The sequence below is a fragment of the Leptodactylus fuscus genome, chromosome 3 (genome assembly GCF_031893055.1).
Source record: "Leptodactylus fuscus isolate aLepFus1 chromosome 3, aLepFus1.hap2, whole genome shotgun sequence".
Taxonomy (NCBI): Eukaryota; Metazoa; Chordata; class Amphibia; order Anura; family Leptodactylidae; genus Leptodactylus; species Leptodactylus fuscus.
The window spans coordinates 93,477,800-93,490,758 of NC_134267.1; the positions used below are offsets into that span (position 1 = coordinate 93,477,800).

At 40.5% G+C, this 12,959-nt stretch overlaps 1 protein-coding gene across 1 annotated transcript in view; it reads left to right on the top strand.

The window, feature by feature from the left end:
- The window catches only part of TRMT11 (tRNA methyltransferase 11), a 45,832-nt gene that overhangs the window by 20,876 nt on the left and 11,997 nt on the right, over positions 1-12,959 (top strand). Inside the window, exons 10-12 of the mRNA XM_075267983.1 lie at positions 175-244; positions 2,131-2,262; positions 11,410-11,530. Coding sequence (XP_075124084.1) covers positions 175-244; positions 2,131-2,262; positions 11,410-11,530 — 323 coding nt within the window. The remainder of the gene's footprint in view (positions 1-174; positions 245-2,130; positions 2,263-11,409; positions 11,531-12,959) is intronic.

The window sequence follows — 12,959 nt, forward strand, 5'->3', positions numbered from 1 at the left end:
TTCTACAATTATTAATACTGTGTAATTACATGTATAGTTTATTGCATGTTTGCTATAGGAATTCTGTGACTGGCTTTTTTCCTGAATTCGAGGAACTTTACCGGTTTTGTTGTGGTTTGTAGGTTAACCATTTGTATACTACTGGCACAGTTATTTTTCTTTCTCCATTTCTAGCACCATATGGTATTCGGGAGTCAACTAGGAAGACTGGAACACAGAAAGAAATTATAAAGACAGACCAGTTGTAAGTTATTTATCAATGAACCTGAGAGGTCCACACACCAGGGTGATAGAAATTGTATTCATTCACTTTTTAGACAGTTAATCATCTTAGAGTGTATTTCTATCAAATAAAATAGCATGCTATTTTGCTGCTGTTATCGATGCATTTGTGTTTAACAGGTGGAAGAAATCTTATTTTATACAATTTACTTGTAAAATCTGCAAACCCTATGGCCCCCTAAGCAAAACCACTTGTAGTTTCCTCAATCGCTTTTTAGGCCTGTTCACATTTCTTTCCTAGACAAGCAGGATGACCAGCCTACCTTGTTCAGATTAGATACATTCCTTTATACTGTATCTCTACATAACAGACATGCACTTTCCAGGAGTATATGAACACTTCACCTTAAGTCAGTTTATGAAATTTCTTCCCTGCTAGATATTTTACCATGAACTGTGAATGGTGATATTGAAAGTGTTTAGGAACCACAAAGTGGGAAACCATATAAAGTTACAGAAAGGGGTGCCAAATGCGGAGGATCAGAGCACATAAAAGTGGCAGTAACTGCAGAGACCCATACCTCTCTCTCTTTCTTTTTTTTTTCTTTTTTTTTTTTAAGGGGCTCTATCAGCAAAATCATGCTGATAGAGCCCCACATATGCGTGAATAGTCTTTAAAAAGGCTATACAGGCACTGCTAAAGTTATATTAAACTACCCCCCAGTTTTAAAATAATACCCTAAAAAAGAATGTGATCAACTTACCCATCGTGCACGGTGGGTGGACATTCAGGGTCCGCCATCTTCTTCATCCACGCCTCCTCTTCCTGCTCTCCTGCGCTCGCGAACTGACATTGCTAAAAAAATGGCCTGGGCGCATGCGCAGTAGCATGCTGCTTCTACTACGGCTACTGCGCATGCTCCCAGGCCATTTTTTTTTTTAGCAATGTCAGTTCGCGAGCGCCGGAGGAAGACATGACCCGAGGACATCACAAGAAGAGGAGGCGTGGATGAAGAAGACGATGGACCCTGATTGCCCGCCCACCGTGCACGATGGGTAAGTTGATCACATTCTTTTTTAGGGTATTATTTTAAAACTGGGGGGTAGTTTAATATAACTTTAGCGGTGCCTGAATAGCCTTTTTAAAGGCTATTCACGCATATGTGGGGCTCTATCAGCATGATTTTGCTGATAGAGCCCCTTTAACATCAGCACAAAAATGTTCACCTGGAGCTTCATGGCATAGGCTTCCATGGCCAAGCAGCTACATGCAACCTTTACATCACAAAACACCATGACTAGAATCAGATGGACTAATGTACAGCACCTCACTACAGTGGAAAGTGAACCACATATCTCTATTTGACAACCTGATGGATCATTCTGGAATTGGCGTTTGCCTGGAGAACGTTACCTGACCGACTGTATTGTGTCAAATAGAAAGTCTAGTAGAGGAGGATAATGCTATGGGGCTATTTCAATTCCATTATGACTAGTGCAAAACGCAAGGTCCATAAAGCCATGGTCATGGTCAGCATCAAACATCTTTGGTATTAACTAGAATGAAGATTGTAAACTAGGCCCTGTTTCCATCATTACTGTCTGACTTCTTCTGGATGAATGGACAAAAAATACCACAGATATACTCCACTATCTCATAGAAAGCCTTCCCATAAGAGTGGAAGCTGGTTTAGCTGCAATTGGGGATCAAGTCCTTGTAATACCTTTGGATTTAGAATGGGATGTCATAAAACTCCTGTAGGCATAATGTGTCCATATTGTACATGTAGAAAACCTTGGAAGAAGCACAATATATTTAAAGTGGACATGTTTGTTGTTTTGTGGCTTTGCTAAGTTTTTTGTGTGGATTATTTTATGGAATTAATCTTATGTTCTATTTTTTTTTAGTCCAGAAAGTCATGTACCTGTGCAGCTAACCTACCACTTAAGCGATATCTTCTTAGACCTGCTGAACTTTGCAGCCGAGTTCCTAGTTGAAGGAGGGAGGTTGGTCTACTGGTTACCTGTGTATAGGCCAGAGTAAGTGTATACGTCTCTTAAGTTTCTATTCCTTTTGTACATGATGAAGATATGATTGTATGGGGAGATTTTCAACTGTGTATGCATTTGGTTGGTGCTTGCTATCTAATAGGATGGAGTTCAAAAATATTGAGGACCTGAAATAACCCCTATAAATGTTGAAGATTTCTGTTTTCTTGCAATGAATAGAAATCTTGTGATATCCAGTCTCAGCAGCCTAAAGCCTAGGAAGTCCTAGTTATCTGACAACAACTTTTATCTCTTATATCACTTTCTCATAATCTAAGGTGAGTAATGCATAATGTAGAATGAGAATATATTCCTTATGGAGATTCTTCGTTCTTTGTAATGAGGGTATGTGATGATGCAAATACTGTCAATGTGTGTCATATGATCTGTTTGACTAGTATTCATTTATTAGCTTTATATTTCATAGATACAAAGCATTGATGTCACAGAAAAGTCTTTCTTTGTGCACCTGCTGTGTTTTTTTCTTCCTTTTTTAACCTTTATTCCCATTTCCCAAATTTTCTTTCTGCCCAAGCACATCTCATTACTGTACTAGTAGAGAATAATATACGCAGCAGTGATGAGTGATGGGCAATGTTTTAGCGAGAAGCAATAACCATTTCTTTATGAAAGATAACATCGAACTACAAAGAAGATTATTGGTTTAATCTCACATGGACATCATTGTTTTGTCTGAATTTTTCACATTCTTCCAGTTGTAACCCTTGTGCAGTGTGTGCGGCCATAACTAGTGAGCTCACACAGACATCATCATGTGCTGTGCCTTGTGGTTAATGTTTTGTCTACAGCAAGGAAAGTTTTTTGTTGCCACTGTACTGCCAGTAGTAGAACAACTTGATAAACTTTTATTGTTAAAGCTTGTACAATATCTGGATTAGTGAAATCAGCAGCATTGTGTTTAGAAGGAGCTCAACTCAAAATGGCTAAAAAAATAAATATTCAAGTGCTTTTTCCCCTTATCTTCATTCCCTTGGTTCTATTTTGTCTTATAAACCAGAAAAATATATAATGAAAACTCTGGGTTCTAGGTGCCTAGGCATGTGCCCCTTTCTCCCGCACCCTCTTTCTGTACTGTGTCTGGATGTAAGGTAACTGGCTGTAGCAGAAACCTGTATTAGGGCAAACAGATCAATAATCTACACCCCTTGGCTAAGTCTCAATCGTTTCACTGGTCTTCAGTGAAAATTAACCCCTTTGCTCTCTGTAAAATTTCTATAAGTCTTTGTGAGGCTCATGTAGAATATTCTAAGCCCTGACAATCAACGAGAGCATATATATTACTGTTTTGCTTTTATCATTCATTTTTAGGTCTAGGGTTCCTTTAGAGGGTAAATACACGACATATTAAAATATAATTCTGTAAAAGATCACCTTGTCAAACTCTGTTAATTCGTATAGTACGAAAGGTCTCTACACCACACTCAGACTCAAAATGTATCTAAGGGGGCATTCACACTACCTATACTGAAGCTTATTCTGAACGTAAAACACATTCAGAATAAGCGGCGTATAAAGCAGCTCCATTCATTTCTATGGGAGCCGGCATACGAGCGCTCCCCATGGAAATGAATGGGCTGCTTCTTTCACTGCGAGCAGTCCCATTGAAGTGAATGGGAAGTGCCGGCGTGTACAGCTCAGCATGAGCAGAGCTAGCCGTATACGCCGGCACTTCCCATTCACTTCAATGGGACTGCTCGCAGTGAAAGAAGCAGCCCATTCATTTCTATGGGGAGCGCTCGTATGCCGGCTCCCATAGAAATGAATGGGAAGTGTTCGGTAGGCCTGCTGTAACGCCGGCATGTACGGCTGTGATACACGCTGGCGTTACGTAGTGTGAATGCAGTCTAAATATTCGGCACTAACCTGTCTGATATTGCTGACCTAATACTAAAGAGAACAGAGTAAACCCTTAGGGCTAGTTCACACGTTGGGGGTCCGCGCGGGTTTTGACACAGAGAGAGATGCGGCGAGCCACGTCAAAAACCCGCTTTGAATGAGCCGACACAGGAGGGTGCTGCCGCTAGGCGGAAGCTGCGGCCCAGCGCGCCGCGGCGTCCGCCTGAAGAAAGGACATGTCGCTTCTTTTCTCCGCTAGCAGCAGCCCGCCACTAGCGGAAAAAAGAAGCCCGGCGGTCTGCATAGCCCACCATTGTAAAGGGGCGGTTTTTGAAGCGAAATCCGCTGTCAAAAACCTCCCCTTTGCTCACGTGTGAACTGACCCTTAAAGTGTAACTAAACGTTTGGACAATTCTTGATTTTCTGGCAGTATTTGTGTAATTAATAAATATTGTAGTATACTTTATTAACAAATTATGAAACCTTTCGGTGAAATCCCGCATCTCTTTATTCTTCTCCTTGCTTCTGTATTGGGAGCTTTTCCTTCCTCACTGAATATAACTGTGTATTGAGCTAGGTTCATATCCATAGTAGACTCACTTTGCAGATTCTGCCAAAAATTGGCAGAGAGAAAAGTCCTGTGGAAACCCAGCGGACCATATTATTATAGGCTATGGTGTCTGTTTTAGCAGAGGCAAGTGTAAACCTATCCTTAATAAGCTCTGCATTCAACTCTGCTTTGTGACTTTGGGGCTTATTTGAGAAATCTTTGTTATTTCGATGAAGGGCTGTGATAGAAATTGGAGTAATTGGCTCTCAGTGGAGAAGTGATAGATCTAAATTCATCAAATATTGTCCACTGTTTGATAATTTGACATAAACTAAGGTGACATAGAGTCTAGTAAAAATGCCTTTAATCCCCCCCCCCCATGATAACCCCCTCCACGACCACCACCACCATTTCTTTAGATGACAGTGCCAGATTCCCATTAACTGAAATCTCTGAGCCATTTCCGTTCTCTATAAAGCCTGAATTTAATAATGGTCCGTTCTCAGGTTGGCTGAAAACTAATCAAGGTGTATGGCCACCTTAAAAAACTGTTGGATATGTTTTATAACAACTTGACAGATGGAGACAACTCAAAGAACTAAAGGTGATCTATTTTATTTTAGGTGCAGATTGTCTTTAAATGTATATTTTCTCTAGGATCTGAACAGTGGGGGTTGCTTTCTTCCCCTACAGCTTTTCTTAAGTGTTGAAAATAACTGTTGTTGTCATGTCAACACTAGGTTTTCCTTTTATCTGAATTCTTTGATCACCTTAAATGTACTATTATCAGTTTACATCCTGACAATATACAAACAAGTATGCGGTATGAGCGGACATGGAAGAAAATAAATACAAATCTTCCTCCTGGGGTTAAAATAAATAGAACATAAAAGTTGTGAGCAAATATTCCGGGTATATAAACTTTCTGTGGCTATATATTATTTAGATTCATTTTAAATCATTAGCCAGAATTATATAATGGCAAGCAATGATCACATCTGTAGGATTTCTGCCATTTTATCCTGTACTGCTAAAGTAAGAAGAACCTAATGTGTTTTTCCGTGATTCATCAAATGGCTGTATCAAAGGGAAGCTTGTTTACTTATGTGAACCACGATATACAGATAGTCCTCTGGTTACGACGTTTCGTGGTTACGACTAGAGATGAGCGAGTAGTATTCAATCGAGTACTCATTCGAATACTATCGCTATTCGCAGCAAAGATTCGATTCAGAACCAGTGTTGATTTGCCGAATGCTATACAGTGTATAGCATTCGGCAAATCAATGCTGGTTCTGCAGCAGGCTCGTCCTTGCTAGTCGGGACAGCTGGCAGCTTGATTTTATGCGTCTGTGAGGAGGCGGAGTCTAAGATCGGATCACAGCAGTCTCCATTGTGGTCTGATCTTAGACTCCGCCTCCTCACAGATCCCCAGCGTTGATTGGCCGAATGCTGTACACTGGCCAATCAACGCTGGTCAATGCATTCCTATGAGAAAAAGTAAGCTCCCGCATAAACGCAAGCTACCAGCTCTCCCTGTACAGTACGTGATTGTGTGCAGCGGCTCGGAACCGAGGAAGACTGTACTGTACTGTATATGGTACAGTTATGTATATTTCCAACTTACGTCGGAAACCGGTTTACGACGCCACGTAGGAACGGATCAACATCGTAAGTCGAGGACTACCTGTAATCCTCTGGAAGACATAGAAATATATTGGAAGAATTCATGAGCTCAAAATCATGAGGTGGTCAAACTCTATGGGGGAATTTATCACTAAACGTACACTAGAGTCACGCGTCAATTAGAAACCTGATCTGGAAACTGATATATTTGAGGTCCCCAAGAATACTCTTGGAGACTTTGGCTATAGCACAGTATTCATCAATAGTACATATGTTGTGCCTTAGAATTAATGTTGGAGAAGCCCTTTAAAGAGCACCTGTCACCAAGTTTGAAAAGCCAAATGATACGCGTCATCTGATTGATGGCATTGTCATCTTGAGCATTTTGGGGTTTTGTTTATTCAAACCCAGCTAGCCATTGAACTGAGAATCTCAAATTCCTTATGACACCCTATGAACCTATTCTAGGTTTTAAAATGCCCATGATAAAGCTGTTTGACACATCTCCTCCCTTCCCTCCACTCCTTCTCAGCTTCTCTGCATTATTACAAGAGCCTGTTCACTTGTAACCGGAAGCATGGTACAGATTTCAGTTAGCCTAAGGGCTCGTTCACATCTGCGTTGTCCTTTCTGTTGTGCAGGTTTCCGTTTCCTGCATAAAACAGCAGGAGACGGAAACCTGCAGGAGTCTCTCTCACCCATTCATTTGAATGGGTGAGAAAGCTGTCCGGCCGTGAGCGGCGGTGAGCGTTTTACACTCTCTGCCGCGAAACCGGGTTTTTTAATCCGGACACAGAGTCGGACATGCAGTACTCTGTGTCCGGATTAAAAAAATCCGGTTTCGCGGCGGAGAGCATAAAACGCTCACCGCTGCTCACGGCCGGACCCGGTCTGTGCTTTGCGTCTTCTGGCATGCAGAAGACGGAAAGCACAGAACGGAAGGCTGAACGCAGGTGTGAACCTAGCGTTAGAGAAACTGGGGAAGAAAGTGGATTTCAGTACAGAAATCGATATTTCTGTAATATTTATTAACGTCATAAATACTGCCAGAAAATCAAAAATTGTCCAAATGTTTAGTTACACTTTAAGGGTAAGTTCACACTTGAGTTTTTTTGGACTGGAATTTGATGTGGAGGCCGCCTCAGATTCCAGTCCAAAAAACGGCTAGCCGCAACTGGATGCCGGTGCAGTGCACCGGTATCCAGTCGTGGCATTCCGCCCCAGATTAGGCCCAAATGAATGGGCCTAGTCGGGAGGAAGATGTCGCGAGGCAGGCGACCACGGCTGAATCAGCTGCGGAATCCACCTGAAGAAAGGGCAGGTCGATTCTTTTTTCTGCGAGCAGAAACAAAACGCTCGTGGAAAAAGGAAATGACGGGCTCCCATTGATTTTAATGGGAGGCGGTTTTTTGAGCCGGATTCTGACACGGATTCTGCATCAAAATCCGGTCCAAAAAACCCTGTGTGAACCCTGCCTAAGGGTTTACCCTCTTCTCTTTAGTATTAGGTCAGCAATATCAGATAGGTTAGGGCCAATACCGATGATCAACTGCTTGAAGGTACCTCAGCGTTTGGGTGAGTTCTGCTGCCCTAATACTAAATACAAAGCACAGTGGTGTACATTGCACGGAGACTGTGCTTTGTATTGCATCTTAATCCCTTCATGATGAATAAATGTGACCTCACTGGCCTGTAGAATGGGAAAGGTGCCAACCATAAGGACAGACAAATGGATATTTAACTGTCTGACTTGGACAGGCCTCGTTCTCCATACACTGAGATGGTTCCTGCTTGGGTGCAAAAAGGCAAATCTGTTAGAAATGACAAACTGCGCTTTACTTGAGACGTAACTATGGATGGACTTTGTTAGATTTATATAAGGCATTTTAAACAAACCTTCTACTATTATAGCATGTTGGTGGGTTCAGGATCGTACATTCAGTAGGGCAGAGACCAAAAGCAGTTATTCAGGAGACTTGTACAGAACATTTCTTTGCTATATTAATTATAAACTTGGCAACAGTTTTATTTTTTTCCATAAAGTTCTCCCCAGACAAGTTGCCATATTTTGAACCCAAACACTCATTTTCAACAGCTTTTAGAAGTTAATATTGTTTGACAGATCTGGATAAAGGGATTAGGTTCTTGTTCTGGTTTATTACTAAGAGTAAGGAATCAGTCTGGATTAGAGATGCTCAGAACATGCAGTGAGCAAGTCCAGAGAGCAGACAGAAGTATAACGGAGACAGAAAAGGCCACAAACATGGCAGCTTCTGACGTAGCTTTCACATTTTACCAACAGAATCTCACTCTGGAGAAGTAAAATTGTCTGAAAGTATTTCTGCTTGTTTACACTCAAGGAATGAGTCTGTTGGGGTCTGTTATACAAAAGTCTTACAATCTTCTCAAATGGACTAGGTATAAGATTACTCTGTCTGCACCTGAATATTTTCAAGGGTATTTTGCATTTTGTAAATTCTTGTGAGCGTGCACATGTGCATATATTTATTTACTGCTAGGTCAGGGTCTTATCTGCGTTCACATTTCTGTTCCATTGTAGGATATAATGGCAGTTTATGGTGTGCATGTTATTGGGAAAAATAGCTCTGCATGCGTCCTGACTCATCCTCCAATGCATTTGTGAACATAGCTTTTCTCTGGTACTGGGGTCATTTTGAATTCTTTGCTACAAGTTATATACTAGCCTAAAAAGATGCCTGAGTTTTCATGAAATGTTAGAATATATGCAGGATCAGGCAGTCATACATTACGTTCTATCACATTATGACTGTGATCAAGTATGGTACAATAAGAAGCCATCTTCCACTCTCCCCTATGTTTTACTAATACTACTACTAGTTTCTTTACATGTAATTCTTTCAGGAGTAACAGTACAATGCCAAAATAATATCTGAGAAATGACCCACGTGACCATCATATAGGAGATCCAGGATGACTGAACTATAAATGTAGGGCAAGTACATGTATCAAAAATCCAAGAAAAATGAGCACAGTCAATAAAGCTGCTTGTTGTCTATGAATCATGTCTCAATTGTCTCACAGTGCCTCATAATTTCTCACACAAGCAGCCAGAACAGAAGTAGAAGGCTTTTCTTACTATAATATATAGAGTGAGAGAGAGAGAGATTTGCAGAATCTTCAGTCTCTTGCACAGAGCATTTTGCATGTGCTGTGAGGAAAATCAACCCCTACCATCTGCATTCACTGCGTGAAGAGGGAAAAGCACCTCCCTTCCACTCTCTGTGATCTATCTAGCTTCATTTAAGATCTGTCATGGTATCTATGGACATAGTTCCCTGGTAACAAAGGAGTGAACTGCAAATTAACTCTATATTCTTTTCCGGAGCGCCTCTTCTCCCACGTCACCTTCGTATCTTCATCCAAATGCTCTGACTGCGCGTGTCCGTCTGCCATTTACCTGTGTCAACATGTTCAGTTAAGGCCAGGTTCACATTGTTCTTTTATAATGAAGTTCATGCCTCTGTTTCAACCCCCCCCCCCCCCCCAAACAAAAAAAAGTATATGTCTGTCCAAATTTTTTTGAAGTCTATGTAGAACTGATAACCTTTCATAGCATTCATCTGCATATATTTATTGCCCCATTTCCCCCCCCAAAATGTAGGCATATACTGCTTTATAAAATCTTGATGTGAACCTGTCAAAGTGAATTTGCTGACCATGTCTGTCATCCACTGCACTTCCTGTTTGCAGCAAAATAAAGCAAACATGACCAAACTTTGACTAGTCTGCTAATTTTGATGGACAGTGGGTGAAAATTGACATTGTAACAAGGAAAAACCCAGCACCGCAACAAAATCCTTAAAACTTAGCCTTTAATTACACCGACTTTAAAATCCATATTCCATACGATGTTGCTAACAAAATGATTCATGTTGAGAAAAACGTCTAGCTGACGCGTTTCGAGGATGTGCTGATCCTCTTAGTCGTAGCCTGACGTTATTTTCACCTGAATCCTAATAAATAGGCTCAAACGTGAGTGGAGGAGGGGGTACACCTGGTTGCGTGTGACATCATATCTTTATATTCGTCGATCCCCCACGAAATAGCTATTCAAGCAGTAACATATCACTTGGCCAAATATTCGAGTTTACCGCCAGAACAGTGTCAATATATTATTTCAGTTATTGACTACCTACTAAGCCACAACTATTTTTTATTTCACCGCAAACATTACCTGCAAACGTGCAGCACACCTATGGATGCAAAATTTTCACCTTCACTTGCAAATATAGTTGTGGCTTGGTGGGAAGAACAATATATTTTTTGTGATAATAATCCATATAAAAATGACAATGTGGTATGGTCGATTTATCAACGATACCTTAATAGTTTGGTCAGGCAACAATGAAAGAGTATTGGATTTCATGAAATATGTGAACAACAATTCATATAATCTCAGATTTATGCATCATACTGAGATCAAGAGCATTAACTTTTTAGACATTACATTAACGGGAGAGGAAGCAAAAGGAATCGTTTCTACCTGTGTGTTCCGAAAGGAACTATCGGGAAATAATTACACGCGCGCAGTGCTCACTCGAAGCATACCATCAGGTCTTTACCGATTGGGGAATTCACACGTGTGGCTAAGTTTTAAAAATCTTGTTGCGGTGCTGGATTTTTCCTTGTTACATTTTCTGATGCATCCCAAGCCGATGGGAAGTTGATCCGGGCATCCACCATCCAAGAAATCGAGACACATGTATTAACAAACTGAATCTTGAAGGTCACGTATGTGGGCTGTGATTCCCTTCCCATTTTTCCTCTTGAAAGTCTTGATAATTGACAAGGCTGTGCTGCCATCGTTTGGTCATAAGGTACTTACCAGGCATATGTATAGATGTCTATCTGTGTGCACCATCGTGTTCATGCTAGCATTTTTCCTTTCATAGTCTGTTATCATATGACCTGTAATTCATGTTATTTTTTTATTATCCTAAGTTTCTATTCTCACTGAATGTATTGGCAGTAGTAAATCTTCCAGATGAATATACTCTGAATATGCAATGCTAAGACTTTATGGTTCATTGCTGATTTTACCAGCTCTGCTTTCATTCTTTTAGATATACAGACGAGGTTGTACCCCAGCACCCGTGCCTGAAACTTATTAGTAACTGTGAACAGATGCTTTCCAGCCACACATCTCGCCGCCTGATAACAATGGAAAAGGTGAAGGAGTTTGAGGTGAGAGAGCATGAGCTGAGGAGCGGGACTTTTATGGTTTTTTTTTTCCATATTGTAGGAAAATTTTACTTATTTTAACAGGTGACAGTAACTTTTATTAATAGTACCGCAACAGGTGTTTAGATTTTATTTTACATGCCTTCTACATTTTCCTTTTTGTACCATCTGATCCCACTCTACTAAATTTGGCTTGTTCTTAAAACCATCCCTGCCTTCCCGTTGGCAGAATACACAGTACACCGCACTCCCTGAGTATATAGCTGTCGTGATGCAGTTCTCTCCTCGCCCAACAGTCTTGTTATCTGAACTGAATGAGGTTCGGGGTCCTAGAAGGCGCAGCTCAGCTCTGCATCATATACTCAGAGGCCGTATCCTGTAACTTTGTCTAATTTATCAACCCCAGTTACAGGGAGAATTTAAAAAAAAAAAATTCCCAAAAAATTCACATGAAAGGCAATAGCCCCGTCCCCAGCAACACTAACCTACATAAAAATCATATTGCTGGATAGAGAAACATTTTTTGAATAATGTTAGCAGTACTTGAAAAAATTTGAAAAACAGACGTGCCTTTTTTCTCTACCTTTTTTTTTTTTTCCACGTGTAATAACATGAACAAAAAATGTTACAGCCTTCAAAACCACATGTATCTAAGGTGTCCAGTCAAGAAGCGGTTAATGAATAAAAGGCAGTTACGTGTGCAAGGAGCCATATGGCAATAAACAGACTTCACTATACTTCACTAAGGCTGAAGGGTACAATGTTCAGGTTCTGCGTCACATGCAATCCAAAGACTGCCATGTGCAAGAGGTCACATGCACCAAAAAAAAATTCCTGAAACGAGTTGGAATTTCATGGGAAAATGTCAATCTGTAAGTTTCCTACACATTTTATACATATTTTGCAGGCTAATAATCCCAAATACAAACTGCAAGATACCTGATGAACTGTATTATAATGCTGATCAGATCTAGGATGTTTAAAGATGCGTTCCAATTTTCTATTTTATTGATGGAAAGGCATTATTATTATTTTTTTAATACAAAATATATATTTTTGGGCTTCTCCCTGCATAAACGGCAATATCAATTATTTACTGATAAGCTGTGTATTACAGTGGTGTCCTAAATATAGGCAATGCCAGAGATACTTGAATGGGCTAAAATTAAAATCTGACCATAGACATAAAATAAATCAATAGATGGATCTTTTGTATTTGGTGTATATTTTCTTAAAAGATAAGGCTAGGTTCACATTTTGCATTGGGAGACTCAGTTACAGATTCTGTTTAAAATTGTCCTGCACGGAGAGCATTATAGTCTATTGGGTTTTCGGATCACCAATTATTTAGCGAATCGGCTCGCTGTCTTTCTGGTCCCTGTGCAGACCCGAGTAACTGAGAGACAAAAGATAGAGTGAACCTAGTGTAAGA